The sequence below is a fragment of the Macrobrachium nipponense genome, chromosome 15, assembly GCF_015104395.2.
Source record: "Macrobrachium nipponense isolate FS-2020 chromosome 15, ASM1510439v2, whole genome shotgun sequence".
Classification (NCBI taxonomy): domain Eukaryota; kingdom Metazoa; phylum Arthropoda; class Malacostraca; order Decapoda; family Palaemonidae; genus Macrobrachium; species Macrobrachium nipponense.
Window position 1 is genome coordinate 25,058,798 of NC_087208.1, and position 20,882 is coordinate 25,079,679.

Consider the following 20,882-nt stretch of genomic DNA (forward strand, 5'->3'; position numbering starts at 1 on the left):
AATTGTTGTTGGTAATAAGAAAAACATTGAATATCAGGCCTAATTCTCAGCAAATTAATAAAACACTAAAAAATAACCCGAATTATGTCAGGTTATCATAAACTTAAGAAAAATTCCTTAAAGTTACATCTCTAGCTAGTGGCCGTGAGTAGACGTAAACAGACATAAACAAATCAAACAGTCTACTGGATACTGTATACAAAATCACTTTAAAATATCTTTAAATAAGTGTTATGATATTGAAATTTTCTCTCAAATTATTGTTGTAAAATAGGGGCACTTTTCATAGCCACTGTATGCTTTATAGTGTGACATCAGACATCATTATTAGCGGAGTAATACAATTTGAAAGTAGATCCTCATAAATGTATGCCTTTAAAATTGGAAAGAATCCCAATATTAAGGACAACTGGGGGGCTGTCGATATCACAAAACCCTTTAATTTGATTATCAAATATGTACTACCAAGAAAATAGTGTCAACCACGACTGGGAACTACGATTTACGAACATTGTAAGTCAACCACAACTGGAAATTTCAAAGAATGACTAATGATCAGACTGCAAAATGTTTGGGTAGGCAAAAGCATTGCCTGGAGAGAGAGAGAGAGAGAGAGACGAGAGAGAGATATGGATGAGAGATAGAGAGGAGAGATGAGAGAGGAGAGAGAGAGAGAATAGTAGAGGAGAGAGGCACTTTATTTAACCCTCTTACGCCGACTGGACGTATTTTGTGTCGACATTTTTTGTCTCCCGTGTGTGGACTGGACATATTTTACGTCGACTTACAAAAGTTTTTTTTTAAATTCGCGTAAAAATACTTATAGGCCTACCAGCCAAAAACTTTTGAATCACGCGCCTTGGGGGATGCTGGGAGTTCACGGATCAAGGTGTTGTTTTGTTTACAATAGTTACGCAGGCGCGCAAGCGCGAATTTCTTTCTTGCCGCACTAAAAAGTATCTGTGACACATCTCGGAAATTATTTCGTCACTTTGACATCATTTTTGTACCATTGTAAATTAGCCGTTACATGAAGTATTATATATGAAAATGTGCACATTTTTATGTAGAATACAACAATAAAATACTCATGATTGTAGCTTTTATCAGTTTTGAGATATTTTCATATAAATAACGATAATTGCCAAAATTTCAACCTTCGGTCAACTTTGACTCTACCGAAATGGTCGAAAAACGCAATTGTAAGCTAAAACTCTTATATTTTAGCAATATTCAATCATTTACCTTAATTTTGCAACTAATTGGAAGTCTCTAGCACAATATTTCGATTTATGGTGAATTTATGAAAAAAATTTTCCTTACGTCCGCGCGGTAACTCTTCCGAAAAAAATCATACATGCGATTGTGGTAATGTTTGCACCATTTTAAAATTAGCCGTTATATAAAGTTTTATATATGGAAATGAGCGCAATTTCATGCACAATACAACTACAAACAACCCATGGTTGTAGCTTTTATCAGTTTTGAGATATTTTCATATAAATAACGATAATTGCCAAAATTTCAACCTTCGGTCAACTTTGACTCTACCAAAATGGTCGAAAAACGCAATTGTAAGCTAAAACGCTTATATTCTAGTAATATTCAAGCATTTACCTTCATTTTGCAACAAATTGGAAGTCTCTAGCACAATATTTCGATTTATGGTGAATTTATGAAAAAAATAACATTTTCTTTACGTCCGCGCGGTAACTCTTCTGAAAAAATCATACGTGCGATTGTGGTAATGTTTGCACCATTTTAAATTAGCCGTTACATAAAGTTTTATATATGAAAATGTGCGCAATTTCATGTAGAATACAACAAAAAATAATTGAAGGTTGTAGCTTTTCTCATCTTTGAAATATTTGCATATAAATCACGATAAAAAGAAAAAACCACGTTCGGTCAACTTTGACTCTACCGAAATGGTCGAAAAACGCAATTGTAAGCTAAAACTCTTACAGTCTAGTAATATTCAATCATTTATCTTCATCTTGAAACAAATTCAAAGTCTCTAGCAAAATATTTAGATTTATGGTGAATTTAAAAACTAATCTTTCCTTCCCTCCGCGCGTGGATTCTCTGCCACAAATCTCCGAAATGCGTACGTCCCATTCTCGGAATATTTGCTCCGTTTCATATTAGGCATTTCATAGAGTTTTATATATGAAAATGTGCGCAATTGTATGTAGAATAAAACGAAAAATATTTGAAGGGTGTAGCTTTTCTTATTTCCGAAATAATTGCATATAAAAAATATATATATAAAAAAATTCGACATTCGGTCAACTTTAACTCTTCAGATATGGACAAAAGCTGCAATTGTAAGCTAATACTCTTACAGTATAGTAATATTCAATCATTTGTCTTCATTTTGAAAGAAATTGGAAGTCTCTAGGACAATATTTAGATTTATGGTGAATTTTTGAAAAAAATATTTGTTTACATCCGCGCGTTACGAATTCATGCATTATTTTGTGATTATTATTTTCTCTGTGTTGCCGTTTTATAGTTTTACAATGTGTTGAATATACCCAAAATGATCGCAATTTAGTGTATATTACAAAAAAAAAGTAACTTGTTACCTTTAACCGTTTTGCGCACAGCGCGATTTGAATACAATTATATATGAAATTTCGTTTTTGCGCTATCATATATTGCATTATTTATATATGATAATGATAATTATTTTCATTTCTGATGGTTGCATACTAAACTTCAGCCAATGACAAAAAAAGGAGCCAAAAATGAACTCTTAATCTTGAAAACTAAGCGCGCTGTGATTTTTTGAAAAAAACAAAATATTTTTCCGCTTTTGCGCTCACTCTGAAACACCTCCGGCACACGGGAGACAATTTTTTTTTTTACCGCTTTGGCGTAAGAGGGTTAATATACTACGTTTATAAATAATGTAGCTGCAATTGTTAACCCAGCTTTCTTTCGTAAATTAAGTTCCATTCGGCATCTTAAGACAGTGATCATATCGGTAAAATGAAATCAGCTGATATTTTCCGAATTTAAACAAAACCAGAGTACATGTCGGATTGCTCTGTTCGTAATATAATTCGATAATAGGGTAATAATACATGCAATATGATTAGATGCAGCAAAACAAGGGTTTTATTAAAATGAACATTATTCTCAATACACAAATACTATCGACTTTTGCTAATGGATATGTGTCAAGTGTAACAACCTAACCCAGGCAACAATCTCTCTCTCTCTCTCTCTTTCCCGATTTTTTAAATTACGAATGAGGCTATTGTAAACCTGTAGTACAGACATGAGCAACAAAATTGAGAAACGGCTGATTGACGTCATTTGCCGTCACTACATATAAGAAATAAAAAAGCGCAGGCGAAATTGATGTTCAAAACTAGCGAAATCACACTTAACACTTATACTATCAAGTATTGTGCCACTTTTAAACCTAACTTTGTTAATTTACAAGAAGGTATCTAAACTACATACCTACCAGCCAAGTGTATGGCAATGAAGATATCGATAGCTCAATCAGCTGAGATTTGAGAATGTAAACTACATCGAATGCAAATGGCTTACGATGACAATGCTTATATTCAATAAAATACGTTTAACTTTTTCAAATTATCATTTTCTCCAGAAAATATTCATGTTTAGGCTTACAGACCTTTCCGGTTTTTAGAATTATAGATAGAGATCCTACTCCAGTAACAAAGTAGGAACTCGCTCATTCTAACGTCTAATTATGGTATTTACGGTAATTGCTGTACATGTAATTAGTTTTGTTTACAATATCAAAAGTTGTATCACTAGTGATTCACTTACATAACCTGGTTTTTACCATTAATATTAGGTTACAAATGTTTTCTTTAGTGTCAATAGTTGTGACTGTAGCCAACTACTGATACAACTATCAACACTTCAAGGGTTAGCCTATCATTAAAAATATCACAGGATTTTAAGTTGTCACAGAATGCCTCTTACTTTATATATTTTCAACAATCTTAAGTTCAATTGGGATTCTTATTGTTTTCCTCACCAAATAAGCATGGGAACAACACCTATTAGCAGGGAATGACTGAAACACTTTTGTTTACAAAAATCATACATTCCTTGGGTCGGTTTCCAGATTTTTGGTTGAGCTCAAAATTTTCCGTTGAAAACCTATTATTTCGAGTTCTAATATGATCGAGGCCCGGGTCTCTACTGTACTTCATAATTGTGCTTTTAGTGCTGGATCTTCATTGTTTGAGAAACACAGCACCTTGATTTTAGGGAGAAGGTAAATGAAGTAATTCTATATCCTTATCTGAATGGGAATTTTCTAATGTAAGATTATCTTATTCGTCTTATCACATTATGATTGCTAAGCTTAGAAAGATGACTGAAATACCACCATAGATGCAAAGATATCTTGGAAAAGTAACAAACTACTGTACTAAGGAAAAGAATCTATAAAATTACTACATCAGGCAAATATTCTGCACAAGATAAATATGTTATTGTTATTATACAATTAAGTTTGTTCATACTTACCTGGCAGATATATATATAGCTGTATTTTCTGACGTCCGACAGAAATTTCAAAACTCGCGGCACACGCAGTGGGCGGCCAGGTGGTAGTACCCATTCCCGCCGCTGGGAGGCGGATATCAGGAACCATTCCCATTTTCTATTCATATTTTTATTAATACCTCTGTCTCCTGAGGGGAGGAGGGCGGGCACTTTAATTATATATATCTGCCAGGTAAGTATGAACAAACTTAATTGTATAATAACAATAACATTTTGTTCATGCCACTTACCTGACAGATATATATATAGCTGAATCCCACCTTCGGATGGTGGGAAGAGACAGAATAGGATTTTTTAGGAAACTTAAATTAAGTAGATGATATACATCTTGGTTCCTCACCTGTTTGCAAAGTAGACTAAGTGATTACTGTCACGTAAGGCTGCTTTTGCTTAAAACAGAGTTGCCAGCCAGGTGGAGACCTGTAGTGCTGGTGCGCTCTGGATGATCTGTCAACGGGTGCGAGACCTCAACGTGACAAGACCATCGAGGCCATACAAATGAGGGCAACGAAGCAACTGACCACCACCTGACCAACTATTCACAAAAAACCCCTTAAAACTAACTAAAGGATGGGAGATCTTCACATAAGACTCACCACAACCTAAAAACACAACAAACTAACCTAATCCTAACTAAGGGATAGGGAAAGAGCTACTTCCGGACCCCAATACTGTGTCCGCAGAAACGTATGGCCCCAGTGCATTACAATCGTCATAAATCGTTCTCACATCCCTTAGGTAATGTGAGGCGAAGACGGAGTTACTCCTCCAAAAGGTGCAATCAAGGATGTCCTTGATTGACATGTTCTTTTGGAAGGCAAGAGAGGTAGCGACGGCTCGAACTTCGTGCGCTTTTACTCGGAAGAGGCTCAAATCAGTCTTCTGGAAAGATGAATGAGCCTCCCGAATGATGTCCCTTAGAAAGAAAGCAACAGCATTCTTCGATAAAGGTAACTCTGGTCTCTTCACAGAGCACCAGAGATTACCTGAGGGACCTCTTACCTCTTTCGTTCTATGCACGTAGAACTTGAGAGCCCTGACCGGGCACAGGACTCTCTCTGGTTCTTGGCCCACCAGACTTGACATACCCTTGATCTCGAAAGTTTTCGGCCAAGGGTTCGAAGGATTTTCATTCTTCGCCAAGAAAGTTGGGTTCAACGAGCAGACAGCATTGTCCCCTTTGAATCCATTAACTTGCTAAACGCTTGAATTTCACTAACTCTCTTAGCCGTCGCAAGAGAAGTTAGGAAAAGAGCCTTCCTTGTCAGGTTTCGAAGAGACGCTGCCTGAAGCGGTTTCGAAAGGGCTTGACATAAGGAATTTAAGGACTACGTCAAGGTTCCATGATGTAGGTCTCATTTGAGGAACCTTCGAGGTCTCGAAAGACTTTAAAAGGTCATGAATGTCCTTGTTGTCAGACAGGTCGAGGCCTCTGTGCCTAAAAACCGCTGACAACATGCTTTTATATCCCTTGATGGTAGGGACCGCTAATTTCTGCACATTCCTGAGGAAGAGCAGAAAATCAGCTATTTGGTTCACAGAGGTCGAGGAAGAGGAAACTCCCTCCTTTTTACACCATGCCCTGAAGGAAGCCCACTTCGATTGGTAAACAGCTCTTGTGGAAGCACGTCTCGCATGTGCGATTGCTTTCGCAGCTGCTTTCGAAAAACCTCTCGCTCTGGCCAACTTTTCGATAGTCTGAACGCAGTCAGCCCCAGAGCGGAGAGGTTTTGGTGAAACCTTTCGAATGTGAGGCTGTTTGAGTAGATCTTTCCTCCAGGGCAATGTCCTTGGAAAGTCTACAAGGAAAGACATGACCTCTGTGAACCATTCTCTCGCTGGCCACATCGGAGCGATCAGGGTTAACCTCGTCCCTTCCGAGGCCGCAAACTTCCTCATGACTTCCCCCAAAATCTTGAATGGTGGGAAGGCGTACAAGTCTAGGCCCGTCCAATTCCAAAGCAAAGCGTCTACCGCGATTGCTTCTGGATCCAGGACCGGGGAGCAGTAAAGAGGAAGTCTCTTGGTCCTTGACGTCGCGAATAAGTCGACTAGTGGACGTCCCCACAACGTCCACAGGTCTCGACAAACGTCTTCGTTCAAGGTCCATTCCGTCGGTAGGACTTGTTCCCGACGACTGAGAAGATCTGCCCTGACGTTTGCTCTCCTGCAATGAATCTCGTCAGGATAGTCACATTTTTTCTCTTTGCCCACAGCAGAATCTCTCTTGCTAGGGAAAACAACGTTCTGGAGTGTGTTCCTCCCTGGTTTTTTAAATAAGCGAGTGCTGTGGTATTGTCCGAGTTTATCTGAACAATCTTGTTCTCCAAACTCCTTTCGAAGAACTGCAGGGACAGAAATACTGCTGCCAGTTCTTTGACATTTATATGCCAGGCTACCTGTTCCCCTCTCCAGGAGCCTGACACTTCTTCCTCCTAGTGTTTGCTCCCCATCCCGTGATGGAAGCGTCTGAAAACAACACTAGGTCGGGGCTCAGAAGACTTAGGGACACGCCTCCTGAAGCTTCTGAGGGTCCAACCACCATCTTAGATGGTTCTTGATCGGAAGCGATATTCTCAATATGGCCTTGAGATCGTCCTTGGCCTTCCACTCGTCCGCAAGGAAAAATTGGAGAGGCCTGATGTGCAGTCTTCCCAAGGAAACAAACCTTTCTAGCGAGGAAATGGTCCCCAGCGACTCATCCATTCCCTCGCCGAGCAAGTCTCTTTCCTTAGAAAGGCTGAGATCTTTTCTAAGCCTAGCCGCTGACGTTCCTGGGACGGAAACGCTCGAAAAGCCACTGAATCCATCTGAATCCCCAGATACACGATGGACTGTGTTGGGGTCAGATGCGACTTTTCGAGGTTGACCAGAAGTCCCAAGGACTTCGCTAGGGCTAAAGTGAACTGCAAGTCCTTCAGACACTTCTCTCTCGACGACGCTCTGATCAGCCAGTCGTCGAGGTACAGGGAAACTCTTATTCCCGAAGAGTGTAGCCACCTCGCTACGTTCTTCATTACTACTGTGAACACCATTGGAGCCGTGGTCAGTCCGAAACACATAGCTCTGAACTGCCACACTTTTTTGTCTAAGACAAACCTTAGATACTTTCTTGAAAGAGGGTGGATCGGGATGTGAAAGTACGCGTCCTGCAAGTCTAAGGACACCATCCAGTCGCCCGGTCTCAAGGCTCCCAGAACAGAATGAGGCGTCTCCATCGTGAATTTGGTCTTTTCCACGAAAAGATTGAGCCTGCTTACATCTAGAACTGGACGCCAACCTGACGACTGCTTCGGTACTAGGAAGATCCTGTTGTAAAAACCTGGAGACCCCAGGTCCGCGACTTGTTCCACCGCTCTTTTGTCGATCATCTGCTGAAGGAGATCGAATAATACTTTCTTCTTTTCTCCCTGATAGGATGGAGAAAGGTCTCTGGGAGTCGTAGAAAGAGGAGGAAGATCTAAAAAGGGGATCTTGTACCCCTGCTCCACGATCTTGAGGGACCAAGAGTCCGTGTCTCTCTCTCTCCACGCTCCCGCAAAAAAAACTTCAGTCTGGCTCCGACTGGTGTCTGAAGGACATGCTTCTCACTTGGAAGGCTTTGGCTTAAAGGAAGCTCTTCCTCGTGAAAACCCTCTCCCTCGATTTGGCGCTCTCGCGAGGGGGGGAGCCCCACGAAAGGGCTTAATTCTTCGGGGCGGTCGAACCGCAGCTGAAGAGGTTTTGTTGAAGGTACGGCTGACCGTCTTGTAGACTGGGCCAAAAGGTCCTGAGTTGCCTTCTCTTGCAAACTGTTCGTCAGGTCCTTTACTAAAGTCTGGGGGAAGAGATGGTTCGAAGAGGCGAAAACAGCAAATCCGCTTTCTGAGCTGGAGTTACCGAACGAGCTGTGAAGTTGCACAGCAAAGCTCTCTTTTTAATAAAGCCGTTCCAAAATGAGATACGATCTCCTCCGAACCATCCCTGACGGCTTTGTCCATACATGCTAACACGCTGGACAGCTCCCCCAGACTGAGAGATTCTGGGCTTCTCGCTTGCAGATCCAGAACTCCCAAACACCAGTCAAGGAAGTTGAACACTTCCAGCGTCCTGAGCAGACCCTTCAAATGATGGTCAGTCTCCGAAGAGGTCCAGGTTACTTTAGCAGAGGGTAAAAGCGACCTCCTCTGCAAATCCACTAGGCTGGAGAAATCTCCTTGAGCCGAAGAAGGGATACGAACTCCTACTTCATCTTTGGTTCTATACCAAATGCCCCCTTTTCCGCTAAGTCTAGCTGGCGGCAAGGCGAAGGTCGTCTTGCCTTGATCTCTCCTTCGTATCATCCAATCTTGGAGTTTCTTAAAGGCACGCTTCGTGGAGAGAGAAGTTTTCATCTCTACAAACTCCGGGGTTTTTCCAGTTTTAGATGAAGAAAACTGCGAAGGAGGAGACTTGGGAGCTGCGGGCTGAAACTTGTCTTCAAAAGAAGAACGCAAGAGTCGCACGAGGACTTTATAGTCCGAGATTGAAGGGGCCGCAGAAGGTTCCTCTTCAACCGATTCAGCCGAACTACTTAGCTCTCCTTCTTCTCTAAACGGAAGAGGAGACCGTCTGTCCGGAGAGGGCGTCCTAATGTCGGGTCTTGGCTTGATCAAAGGACCCCTATCCTTGCTAGAGGCAGCCTTATTTCGGCTGTCTTCTCTATGACGCTTACTACTTGATGAAGGTAGAGCGTCCTGACGAGGACGAGCGTCCTTAGCGCCATCCGCGGCAGTCTCACTTGCCAGAGAAGCGTCCTTACGTTTCTCAAACGAAAGGGAAGACCTTTTCGCTGGAATACATGCCTGTGCGCGTAAACTAGCGTCTGGGGGTACGACTTCTTGGTCGGGAATCCCCCAAAAACGTCTTGAAAGAGCCACCCTGAACGTCCTGGCGAGCTTCCTGCCAAGCGTCCTGCCGAGCGTCCGCCTGGCGAGCGTCCTGGCGAGTCCTGTTCTAGAGTCCTGCGAGCGTCCCTGACGAACGTCCCTGCCTAGCGTCCTGATGAGCGTCCTGACAAGCGTCCTGACGAGCGTCCTGCCGAACGTCCTGCCGAACGTCCTGCCAAGCGTCCCGCCTAGCGTCCTGCCTAGCGTCCTGACGAGCGTCCTGTCGAACGTCGTGCAGAGCGTCCTCCTCAAAAGCGTCCTGACGTAACGTCCTTCTAGAGGACGAAAGAGATCGGCGAATCGCCGAAGGAGAAGTAATCGGCGAACGAGACGAAGTAGGTGAAGGAGAAGGAGACTGCTTAGTCCTCTTGACAGGCAGTCTAAGGTCCTTCCTCCGCTTAGGCTCGACTGCTGCTGGGCGAGTCCTCTGAGCCATAAGCGAGGATAGCTGGTCCTGAAGGGACAAAAGAATGTTCTTCGTCGGGGAAGAATGAACAGAGGAAGCAGGACTGATCCTGTGAGAAGACGAGGGGCGAGGGGACGCCTCCTTCCTTCTCACAGGTACAGCTACCTGCTTCTCAGGTATACGCGCCTGTGCACGCAACCCAGCGTCCTCATCGGAGGAGATCTTACCTCTTTTCTGAGGCGGAAAAGCGTTATACGCGTCCTCCGACGAAAGTGGACGTGAAGCGTCCTCCGCACGAAACGTCCTTTTCAGAGGACGAGAGTCTCTCCGAGCGCTCCACCCCTTGCGCGGAGGACGCTTCGGAGGACGAAAAGCACTCTTTCAGGACGCGCGCTCCTTGGCAGCCTGGGACTTTGCTACAAGGCCTGCCGAAGGGACGCCAGATCGGTGGGAAGCCCCCGTAACCCTCTTGCGGCTTTCGACATACCTACTCCCTGGGTCTTGGGAGTCTGATAGAGGTCTAGGCCTAGAGGCAATATGGGGCCGATCTGACGCCCCCTCCACAACACTGGGGGCACGATCACACACTTGCACCGAGCCAGTTTCTAAGGCTTTCACTTTGGTCTCCAGAGTGCGAAGAGACTCCAAAATCAGAGAGAGAGCATTCGCTTCTCCCGACACAGAATCAGAGCCCGAAGGCAACACAGGTTTAGGGGTTGTAAACACTACAGGTGTTAATGTAGGAGAGATGTTAGCCTTACCTTTGGTAGAACCACTCCTGGAGGAAGACCTCCTGATCCTATCGCGCTCCAATTTAAGGCGATAGGACTCATATACTCTCCAATCATCATCGGTCAATTTCTCACATTCATTGCACCGATTATCAATCAAACAATTAAGCCCCCTACAACTCATACATACTGTGTGGGGGTCTACCGATGCTTTCGGTAGCCTCACCTTACAATCAGCCCTCACACACACTCTGAAACTCACAGCACTTGATCCAGACATATCTTATATAGAAAAGTCAATCCAAAATCAAAAAACGGTCCACTATCGCGCATGCCAATTCAACAATCCAATTCAATACCAAAAAATCAATCAGATACTTAAAAGCGAGTCAAATTCCAAAAAATCCTGAGCAGAGGTCTGTAAACAGTTGTTTACCGACCGGCGACAGAAAAAAATATGAATAGAAAATGGGAATGGTTCCTGATATCCGCCTCCCAGCGGCGGGAATGGGTACTACCACCTGGCCGCCCACTGCGTGTGCCGCGAGTTTTGAAATTTCTGTCGGACGTCAGAAAATACAGCTATATATATATCTGTCAGGTAAGTGGCATGAACAAAACAATTATTTATACCTGTTTTTGCTGGTTTAACTCGTACATCTGCTCCTGCCATGGTAAGAATCGGCTGCCACAAAGAAGTGAATTCTTTATTAGCTGATGTTGCCAGAAATACCAACTCTCCTTCTAAGACCAGTGGGGGTCCAGATTGGAATCCTTCTTCTGGTATTAAACTCTGCTCCATAATTTCTCCAGATTCATTTTCACCTGATGGCAACAAATATAGCCTCCAGTCCATACATCTATCCTAAAAACAGAGAAATGTGTAAAAATAAAGCAATACAATACTGTACTATGAAAAAATCACAACTATAACAAAAAATATTCAACACATGATGCCCCAATTCATAGTGCCTTTATTAATGAAAGTAAAGCCTACATAATACATTTTCCTCAAAATAGCCAAACTGGCATTCCTGAAATGACCAATTTTCTAAGACAATTTGTATTTAGTGGGTTTCAAAATCTAGCATGCAATTCAGGGGAGGGTTATTGTCCAGTTGGGGGCAAAAGATAACTGAAGAACAGACACGCAGTTCAGAACTACTGAGGCAAACATAATATGTTAGAATCCTTAACTCTACTGGTTCATATACATCACAATAACTCTCTCCAAAAGGGATGTTTCTAAGTCACCCAGTTCTGCCAATTTAGCAGAAAAAACTGCTAGGTTTGGCAGATTTCAGGTTGACAAAGTTGACAACACTGGAGTCAGTGAATGCGAGCACCAAGCACCAAACCCGAACCAGAAAAGAGTAAGAGAGGTGTTGAAGGACATAGACCTTGGTCCCGAGACACGCCTTGATTACTTGTCAGAGGAGAAAACCAACTGATGCATGGCAGTCCAGAGGGCAGACTACTGACAGATGCCAAAGCTCCCATACCTCCTCTCTTGCAGGGAAAACTGAAAAAGGGTGAACACGGGGGTGGGGGGTGGGGGTGGGGGTGGGGGGGTGATCTTGGCCCTAATACATATATTCAGTAAAAATAGGGAGGAAATGAAGAGGAATTAACCTAGGCTATCAGGTAGACTCATGAAGGAGGAGAAGCAACACCGGAAGACAAAAGGAATACTGAGTAAGCTTCCGGTGTGCCCTAACTAATTGTCTGTGTAAACTATTGGCCTCTAGCACCTTCCGATACCTCACAAAATTTTCTTCCTCTCATCAGATCACTCATAATCTACCAAGATAACCACACTTGTGTCTCAACAGCTAGACTAACATAGACTGTGTTATCCTGCAAAACTGAAGCATTTGGTTTCCACAAGCACTTTCCTATACAGCCTAATACTTTCATCTCTGCTTGTTGTAAATGACATAATGATGAGAGACGACGAGTATGACGATTGAGAGAGAGAGAGAGAGTAGAGAGAGAGAGAGAGAGAGAGAGAGAGAGAGCACAATAACCATTGAAGGGAGAAAGAGAGAAGAGAGAGAGGAAAGGAGAAGAGAGAGAGCACAATACCATACAGGAGAAAATTAGCCATAAATCATCACAGTATGACTAACGCCGATTTGCTGCCTGTATAAGTGAATGGCATGAAGAAATCTGACCTGAACATAAACATTCCAGCACCATCAGGGGGAAACAGGTGATTATAGAGACAGTCCTCGTGGGTTAGACAATCGTATTTTGGTTTTCTAAAAATTGCTGATCACAAATAATTGAAATTTACATCTGCCCTATTACAAAACTTATGCAACCCATGTTTGTACCCTACTACTGGAATAAATAACAATGATTTACACTACCAAACAGATGGGAAGTCTAAATTTTGCTATGGATTACATTGACTTCATTCCCATATTTATTCTGGCTGTTAATAATGAGATCCAGCTTTAAATACATATAAGCATTCATGAGGAAGGGGGAAGAGGTTGGTACATCTGTCTCTTAATCATAAGCAAAAGCCAATTCCTGCACATTTTCTTAGTCATAATTATTACAAAATCATCTGTTAGTTTTACTTAAACTAAATTATCTACAAATATTTCTGTCATAGTATACAAAAACTAGCTTGTAATACAAAATTTGACACATTCTTACCTGAGCACATGAGTTGATAATCCACTGGAATGAGACAATTGGGATACCAGCAGCTAAACACTGAATGTACTTAGATGTTCGACAATGAGTATTTGAAATCAAAAGAACTGTGCTGCTGGGGTGGCCAGAGGGCTTCTTTGATTTTGGAGTTTGCTTTGAAATCAATGGCCTCCCCTGTTGAGCTAAGATCATCTCAGCGTCTGTATAACTTTCAATAACTTTTCCCCCACCTTTCAAAATTTGCTGCTTTAAGTGTTCCTTATCGAAAGGAGGAAGGTCATCTGCAAAAAATTGAAAATGCACTTAGTAAAATATTTTCCTTACAGCAATGTTAGACCACAGCAGGCAGCAGAACTGCATAAATGCAGGTATACTGTCCTGGATATTGCCCAAAATAAGAAAAAATACTTAGACAGAAATTTTGAAACTTTCATGTTTCATATGCACAAACCTCTTGTTTTACAAATGCAAAATGCTAGCTGAAAGTTGGAGTAGGCAAGAAGTGGAGACACTCTTGATAATAATACAGGCAGTCCCCGGGTTACAATGGGGGTTCCGTTCTTGAGACGCGTTGTAACCCGAAAAATCGTTGTAAGGCGGAACTTTGTCAAAAATCCTAAGAAAACCTTACTTTTAATGCTTTGGGTGCATTCAAAACCATGTAAACTGCATTCTTATTGCATTTTTCATCAAAATAACCTTCAAATATTGATTATTTTGCATTTTTGGTGTCATATTTCTTGTGCCAGATCAGCGTCGTAGGAGTCGTAACTCTGGAAATAATTTCTGATGAATATAATTGAAAAGTGCCTCAACCTCAGAACGTCGTAAGCCGAACCCGGGGACTGCCTGTAGTTTTAACTTGGCATTCTGCAAGGGGGAGGAGTGGAAACAATATACCAAACATACTATTGGCATCTTGAGTTTGGCTAACTGAACCCTACTCAGTATCCAAATACTAAAGAGTTATTGTTGGGAGGATGGGACTCCCAGTAAAAATAATTTTCAGTTTCCATGGGGCCAGAACTATTACTTGAGTTATGCAACCACTATTTTTATGGACAGCATTTTTCGCCTAAGTTTTCTGTTCAAATGAGGCCTTACTGTTGGTTACTTGTGGCAAAAAAGATTTTATTTTCTTTTTAAAGATTTGTGGCATATTCTATGATCTACTACATGAATTAACTACCCACTTTGGTAAAGTACTGTGCAATGTGATTGTGTGGCCTAATCAATCACTTGCCTACTTGCTATTACTGGTCCTATCAAAAATGTTTCTGAACTTGTAAGTGGAGCCCCTACAAAAACAGAAAACCAAAAGCTGACTGACATCTTCAAAGTCTTGGTTTGATAACTTCAGTAATGGATAGAGCATTAAACTAAAGTGATAGAAGTTAATTTCCATTTTCTTGCCCTCTCATATAAGATGGCCTCAGAAGCATTGTTACTGGCTGACTCATTTTCATTTATCCAAATTAACAGCATTTCTCAACCTCTTAATTTTCTGAGACCTTTGTTTCATAAAAGATTTCACTCCCTAAGCATCATTTCCATTGATGGCCTTTTTATGATTTATCATGGTAGAAACTCTGTTTGATCACCCTATACTTCTATACTAGACCAACTAATCAGACACCACTACATTTTTCCACTATTCTCTTCTGAATCTCTAGATTTTTTATCTCTTGCCCTGTTGGTATCTCTAGCCTTCTAGATGACTTGGGTTCGATACAGTTAAGTGCTTAGCACTCAATTAAGAGTCGCCTTTCTGTCTTTAAACAAGAGCAATATCCATTAACAGAGCTGCTTTTTTCTTTAAAAAACTTCAGTGAACCAAATTGTCCCTTAAGTGAGGCATCTGTTACCTGAGATATACTGAATATATTTAGTATATACTTATACTACAAAGTTTTACTATGCATCCTAAAGATTTAAATATAGCATTGGATTAAATTATGGTAGTTACTTACACAGGTGTATTTCATAAACTTTGCTAATTATTTGTAAACAGTATCTTATTGCGTGCATTTTTATATTTATGCAATAACTTTATATTACATGTACTGTTAGCAGTCAAGGACTGTAACTTACTATGTCCACTGTGGGTACTGAAAGTGAATTTGATGATGGTCGGAATAAGAAATGTAAAAATAAACATGCACCTCTTGTACATTTGTATTTTATGAATATGAAATAACAGTCCCAGATGAAGTTTATGAAATTTAAAATGGGTGATCTCCCCAAAGGGGTACTTCCAACAGTTCCCTTGACAAGATACATTACTTTCTGTCTTTTATTTCCCATCTTTTCCCCTGGTCTCTTCCTATGAGGCTATCCAACTTCTTCAACTTTGCGGTGTAACAATTGCCACCTAACATTTAAGGGAAAAATACCAAATTTGTAACTAATTTGTATTTTTCATAACTAACAAACCTGAGGTCTTAACATTAGGATTTACTAGCGCCAAGCTGGAAACCGGTAGAATTAAAATTACACTTGTGAGATCCAGGGACTAATGGCATCTATACCAGGTCACGGGGCATGTATACCCAGAATGCCCACGGCTACCTGTGACCCACCAGTTATATTTCTAACCCAGTTTAGACTGCTAGAGGGGTGGTTCGAGGTGGGCCTTTAACTGTTAAGACCTCAGGTTTGTTAGTTATGAAAAATACAAATTAGTTACAAATTTGGTATTTGTTCATAAACGAAACAAACCTTCGGTCTTAACATTAGGATAGACTTACTATTGGAGGGAGGTAAGTCTCTACAACTGACTGGGAGTTTGCCACCTTATCCATTTCCGAATATATAGGGAAATTCTAAGAGAATGGACAATGAACCTAGGACCAAAGATATAAGCGGATCTATTGGTTTTCTCCCACTGGGTGTAGATACCATTCTACTGTTTACTCTTGTCCCTTGCAACTGGATCCACCTTCAACCCTCTTTTCCCTATTATCCAGAGGGGTGTGTTGCTACTGAAAAGTATATCATCAGCTAAGATAGCTTCACAGTATGGCTGACCATCTCACCTGCATCTAGTCCGTTCCAGCACATGACGGTACTCTCCTTCATATTGCCCGTAGTTAAAGGAGTAGGAAGAAAGTAGTAAAGAAAAAAGACCAGTCATCCCATTCATTCTACTTTCATACCTTCATCTTAGACTAGACGCAAACTGACCCGTCAGGGGCACTGGATGAACTATATCACTTGTTGGGCTGCCACCACTGGACCCAAGGAAAAGGTGTCCAAGGATCTATGGGCAACATCTTTCAAATAAAATGAGGTGAAAGTTGTTTGGCGTTTTTCCACACACCAGCTTTCAGAATTTTATCCACAGACATGTCTTCTTAAATGCCAGGGAAGCACTCCACACCCCCTGATGTCATGAGCTCTAGCTCCCACCTGGCTATCTGACCCTCTGTCTTCTGCCGTATAAGCATCTCTGATCGTCTCCCTTAGCCAAAATGATATTGTATTCTTGGACACTTCCTTCTTGTTCCGTCCTGTACTTATGAACAACCTCTGGCACCCCGGCCTGAGGTGCCTTGTTCTCTTTAAGTACTCCCTTAGTGCCCTGACGGGGCACAGGAGCATCTCAGCTTTGTCGTTGTCTACAAAGTCTGCCAAGGAAGGTATGGTAAAGGAGTCGAATCTGCCGTCTACTATTGTTGGATTTTGGGTCTTGGCCACGAATTCTGGGACAAACTCAAATACCATTGATCTCCAACCTCTCGAGTGCTTTATGAGATATGAGAGGCCATGTAGCTCCCCCACATTTTTGGTTGAAGCCAGGGCCAATAAGAAGACTGTCTTCAGGGTCAGGCTCCTATCCGTGGACCGCCTTAGTGGTTCGTAGGGGGGTTTTGTCAGACTACTCAGTACCTTGGTCAGATCCCAATCTGGGGCTTTTAGCTCCTTTGGTGGGCATGACTGTTCAAAGCTCCTCATCAGCATGGCCAACTCCCATGAAGACGATATGTCCACTCCTTTCATTCGTAAGACTGAGGCTAGAGCTGCCCTGTACCCCTTCACTGCAGATACAGACATATGTTTTTCTGTTCTGAGATATATCAGAAAGACTGCTAACTGCTGAATAGTGGTACCGAGTGGAGACACGTTCCTTCTACGACACCAATCACAGTATGCTGACCACTTTCCTTGGTATACTGTCGCAGATGATTTTCTGATATTACCTGCCATCTGAGTTGCTGCTTTCTGCGAAAACCCTCGCGCTCGGAGGAGATACTTGACAGTCTCCACCCGTGAAGCGATAGGGACTTCACCGACTGGTGGTACCTCTCCACGTGAGGCTGACACAGAAGGTTGCTCCATGGAGGTAACTCTCTTGGCACATCTACTAGGAGTTCCAGTAGGTCTGGAAACCACTCTGCTTTCGGCCATAACGGGGCTACCAGGGTCATCTTGAGGTTCTGAGACCGCATTACCCTGTTCAGAACCTGACGGATTAGACAAAATGGAGGAAATGCGTACACGTCCAGATTGTCCCAGGGGTGTTGTAGCGCATCTTCTGCTACTGCCTCTGCGTCCGGGACTACTGAACAATACACTTCCAACTTTTTGTTGTACCTGGTTGCGAATAGGTCTATGATCGGTCCTTCCCACAACATGAGCATCCTGTCCACTACCTGTTGGTGTAGGGACCACTCCGTTCCCAGAATCTGATCCCTGCGGCTCAACTTGTCGGCCACTATGTTTCTTTTTCCCGGAATATACCTGGCCTTGATGTCTACCAGGTTCTCTATAGCCCACTGGTGAAGTTGAACTGTCATCACATGTAACTGCCGAGAAACTAGGCCTCCTTGCTTGATTATATAAGCTACTACTGTGGTGTTGTCTGACATCAATACCACTGAGTGTCCCTTTACTCTCTCCCTGAATTCCTGTAGAGCCAGAAAAGCTGCTTTCAACTCCAGCACGTTTATATGGAGTTCTCTGTCCTTGCAACTCCATTTTGCTGACACCATCAACTCCTCCATATGGGCTCCCCAGCCTTCTAGTGACGCATCCGAGAACAGCAAGAGGTCTGGGGAGGATTGTTGAAGGGGGACACCCACTGTCAGATTGTCGTCGTTCACCCACCACAGCAAGTCTTTCCTCACTTCTGCCGACAAGGGAATTTGCTCGTACGGGTGATCTACTGTTGGTGACCAAAACTCCTTCATCCTCCATTGTAGGGACCGAAGGTGTAGCCTTCCTTGTGGTACTAGCTTCTCCAGGGAGGTTAGGATTCCCAGCACCACCTGCCACTGTCTTGCTGGCTGTGTCTGCTTTCCCAGAAAGGCATTCACCACTTGTTTGCATTTCTCTACTCTTTGGTCTGTCGGGAATACTTTGGCTTGTGTTGTGTCTATCACCATTCCCAGATATTCCAAACGTTGACTTGGATCCAACTGCGACTTCTGCTGATTCACCACAATACCTAGGCTGTGACAAAGCTGCAGGAGGGCCGCCCTGTCCCTGAGTAATTTCTCCCTGGACTTTGCTATCACCAGCCAATCGTCCAGATATCTTATTAGCCTGATCCCCTGAGCATGCGCCCATGCCGACACGAGGAGGTGAACACTCTTGTAAAAACTTGAGGAGACGTTGCAATCCGAAGCACAGGACCTTGAATTCGAAAGCTTTCCCTGCAAGACTGAAGCGGAGAAATTTCCTTGAAGACTGATGGACTGGTATCTGAAAGTATGCGTCCTTTAGATCGACTGTCAGCTAAAACAAAGTCTCCGATTCTGACTGCTTGTAGAACCGTTTTCGGAGTTTCCATCTTGAAACTGGTTTTCCTTATAAACAGATTCAGCGTTGACAGGTCTATTACTGTCCTCCACTCCCCGTTGGCTTTGGGTACCAGGAAAATCCTGCTGTAGAAGCCTTTTGTCGGACTGCATACTTGTTACACAGCTCCTTTTTCCATCATCTTCTTCACTTCGTCCTGGGCACGAATAGTGGCCTTCTGAGATTTGTGGGCATAAGTGACGTGGGGTAATGGTTGATCTGTCAGGGGAGGGGTTACCTCGAACGGGATCAAATACCAGATCCTGAGAACATCCACCACCCACTGCTCTGCCCCTAGTTCCTGCCACACCTTCCAGTGATTTGCCAGGCAACCCCCCACTGGTGTGGCCGAGTGATGGGAGGCACCCATCCTATCTTCTTGAGCCTCTCCCTCTTCCCCTATTGCCCCTTCCTCTGTTGTTTCTATTGTGAAAGGGCCGATGAGTTATCCTCTTTGGGGAAGAGGGTCTTGTGACTCTATTAGGGATGCTATGTCTCACAGTCTTCTTTCGAGACATCTGCTGTTGTCTTCCCTCCAAAGGAGTAGTTTGACTGTTAGACGTTTTCCTAACTGCCTGTTGCACCAACCTATCGTTAGTGTCCATCCTTCTTCTATCTATCGCCTCTTCCAGTATGACCTCTGGCAACAGCAGTTGCGATTCCAAGATATCCCCATTCCTCATTGCTAACAGGGAATCCAAATCCACATTGCGGCTTAGTCTAGCCAATGCTGCATCTCTCCTCATTAGCAGGATATTTGCCCAAACATTGGCACTTACGTTTGTCAGGTACGCAATCGCCTTGGAACCTGACTGTAGTAATCTAATGAACAATGGTTCATCCACTACTTTTTTCCTTGTTGCCTTCCGAGGATGCAATCTTCGCCACTGCTGTTGACCAAAGGTCTAACCAAGAAGCAGCCTGAAAGACAGAAGAAGCTGTTGCTTCTAACGTAGCAGCCTCTTGGTACGTCATCGAAGGGCACTCCATTTTAACCTGATCCAAGGTTAATCCAGGCCTTAAACTTACAACATTAGGGTTCATTTGTCTAGACAGCAAAGGGACCTTCGGTGTCGTATAATGTTTCCTTTGCTTTATCATTGGAGGGGGAATAAATTTAAATGATCTATTAGATCTTAAGGAATTATCCCTCCCTGCAATCTTTGCGTTTACGTGTTGCAAGACCAATTCCGCATGACTCGAACAAGGCAATTCATACGACACCTTGGTATCCCTCTTTAGTCCAAATGCCATGTCAATTCCAGGAGGAAGCATACTGGCCGGTGTTTCTGTCTTCTCCGAAAGGCTATTGAATTGACGAATCAAATCAATCACCTCTGCATACGAGGCCAGAAACTCTTGGTTTTCTCCTTCCTCCGGCTCTAGTGTACCATTCTCCGTCACAAGGGATGTTGTCTTGCCTCTATCTTCTGACAGACTGCCCGGAATTCCACGGCCGCCTGCCCCTACGGCCGCGGTCTCTTTGATCTTTGCTGGCCGCTGTTGGCTCGATCCCGGATAGTCAGCAGGGGAACGAGAACGTCTCACTCTTTCTCTGCTCATGGATCTAGAGCGATTATCTCGTCTAGATCTCCAAGATGAAGGCTCCCTTAAGACAGAGATAAGTTCGTCTCTATTAGTATTGGCATCGTTTTCGAGCGTCGGCGAGCCCGGCCTCGACCTTCTATCCAGACGGACACTGCCTTCCACGAACGTATCCGCCGAGGTCGCCAACTCTCTATTTTTCGTACTTTTAATAGGAGCCTTATCGTCCTTCGTACGTATTTTGAACGGCCTTACGGGCGAAACTGG

At 43.0% G+C, this 20,882-nt stretch overlaps 1 protein-coding gene across 1 annotated transcript in view; it reads right to left on the reverse strand.

The window, feature by feature from the left end:
* Positions 1-20,882, reverse strand: part of LOC135227042 (TP53-binding protein 1-like) — a 125,132-nt gene that overhangs the window by 10,169 nt on the left and 94,081 nt on the right. Inside the window, exons 8-9 of the mRNA XM_064266835.1 lie at positions 13,272-13,552; positions 11,238-11,469 (exon numbers count right to left, since the gene is read on the reverse strand). Coding sequence (XP_064122905.1) covers positions 11,238-11,469; positions 13,272-13,552 — 513 coding nt within the window. The remainder of the gene's footprint in view (positions 1-11,237; positions 11,470-13,271; positions 13,553-20,882) is intronic.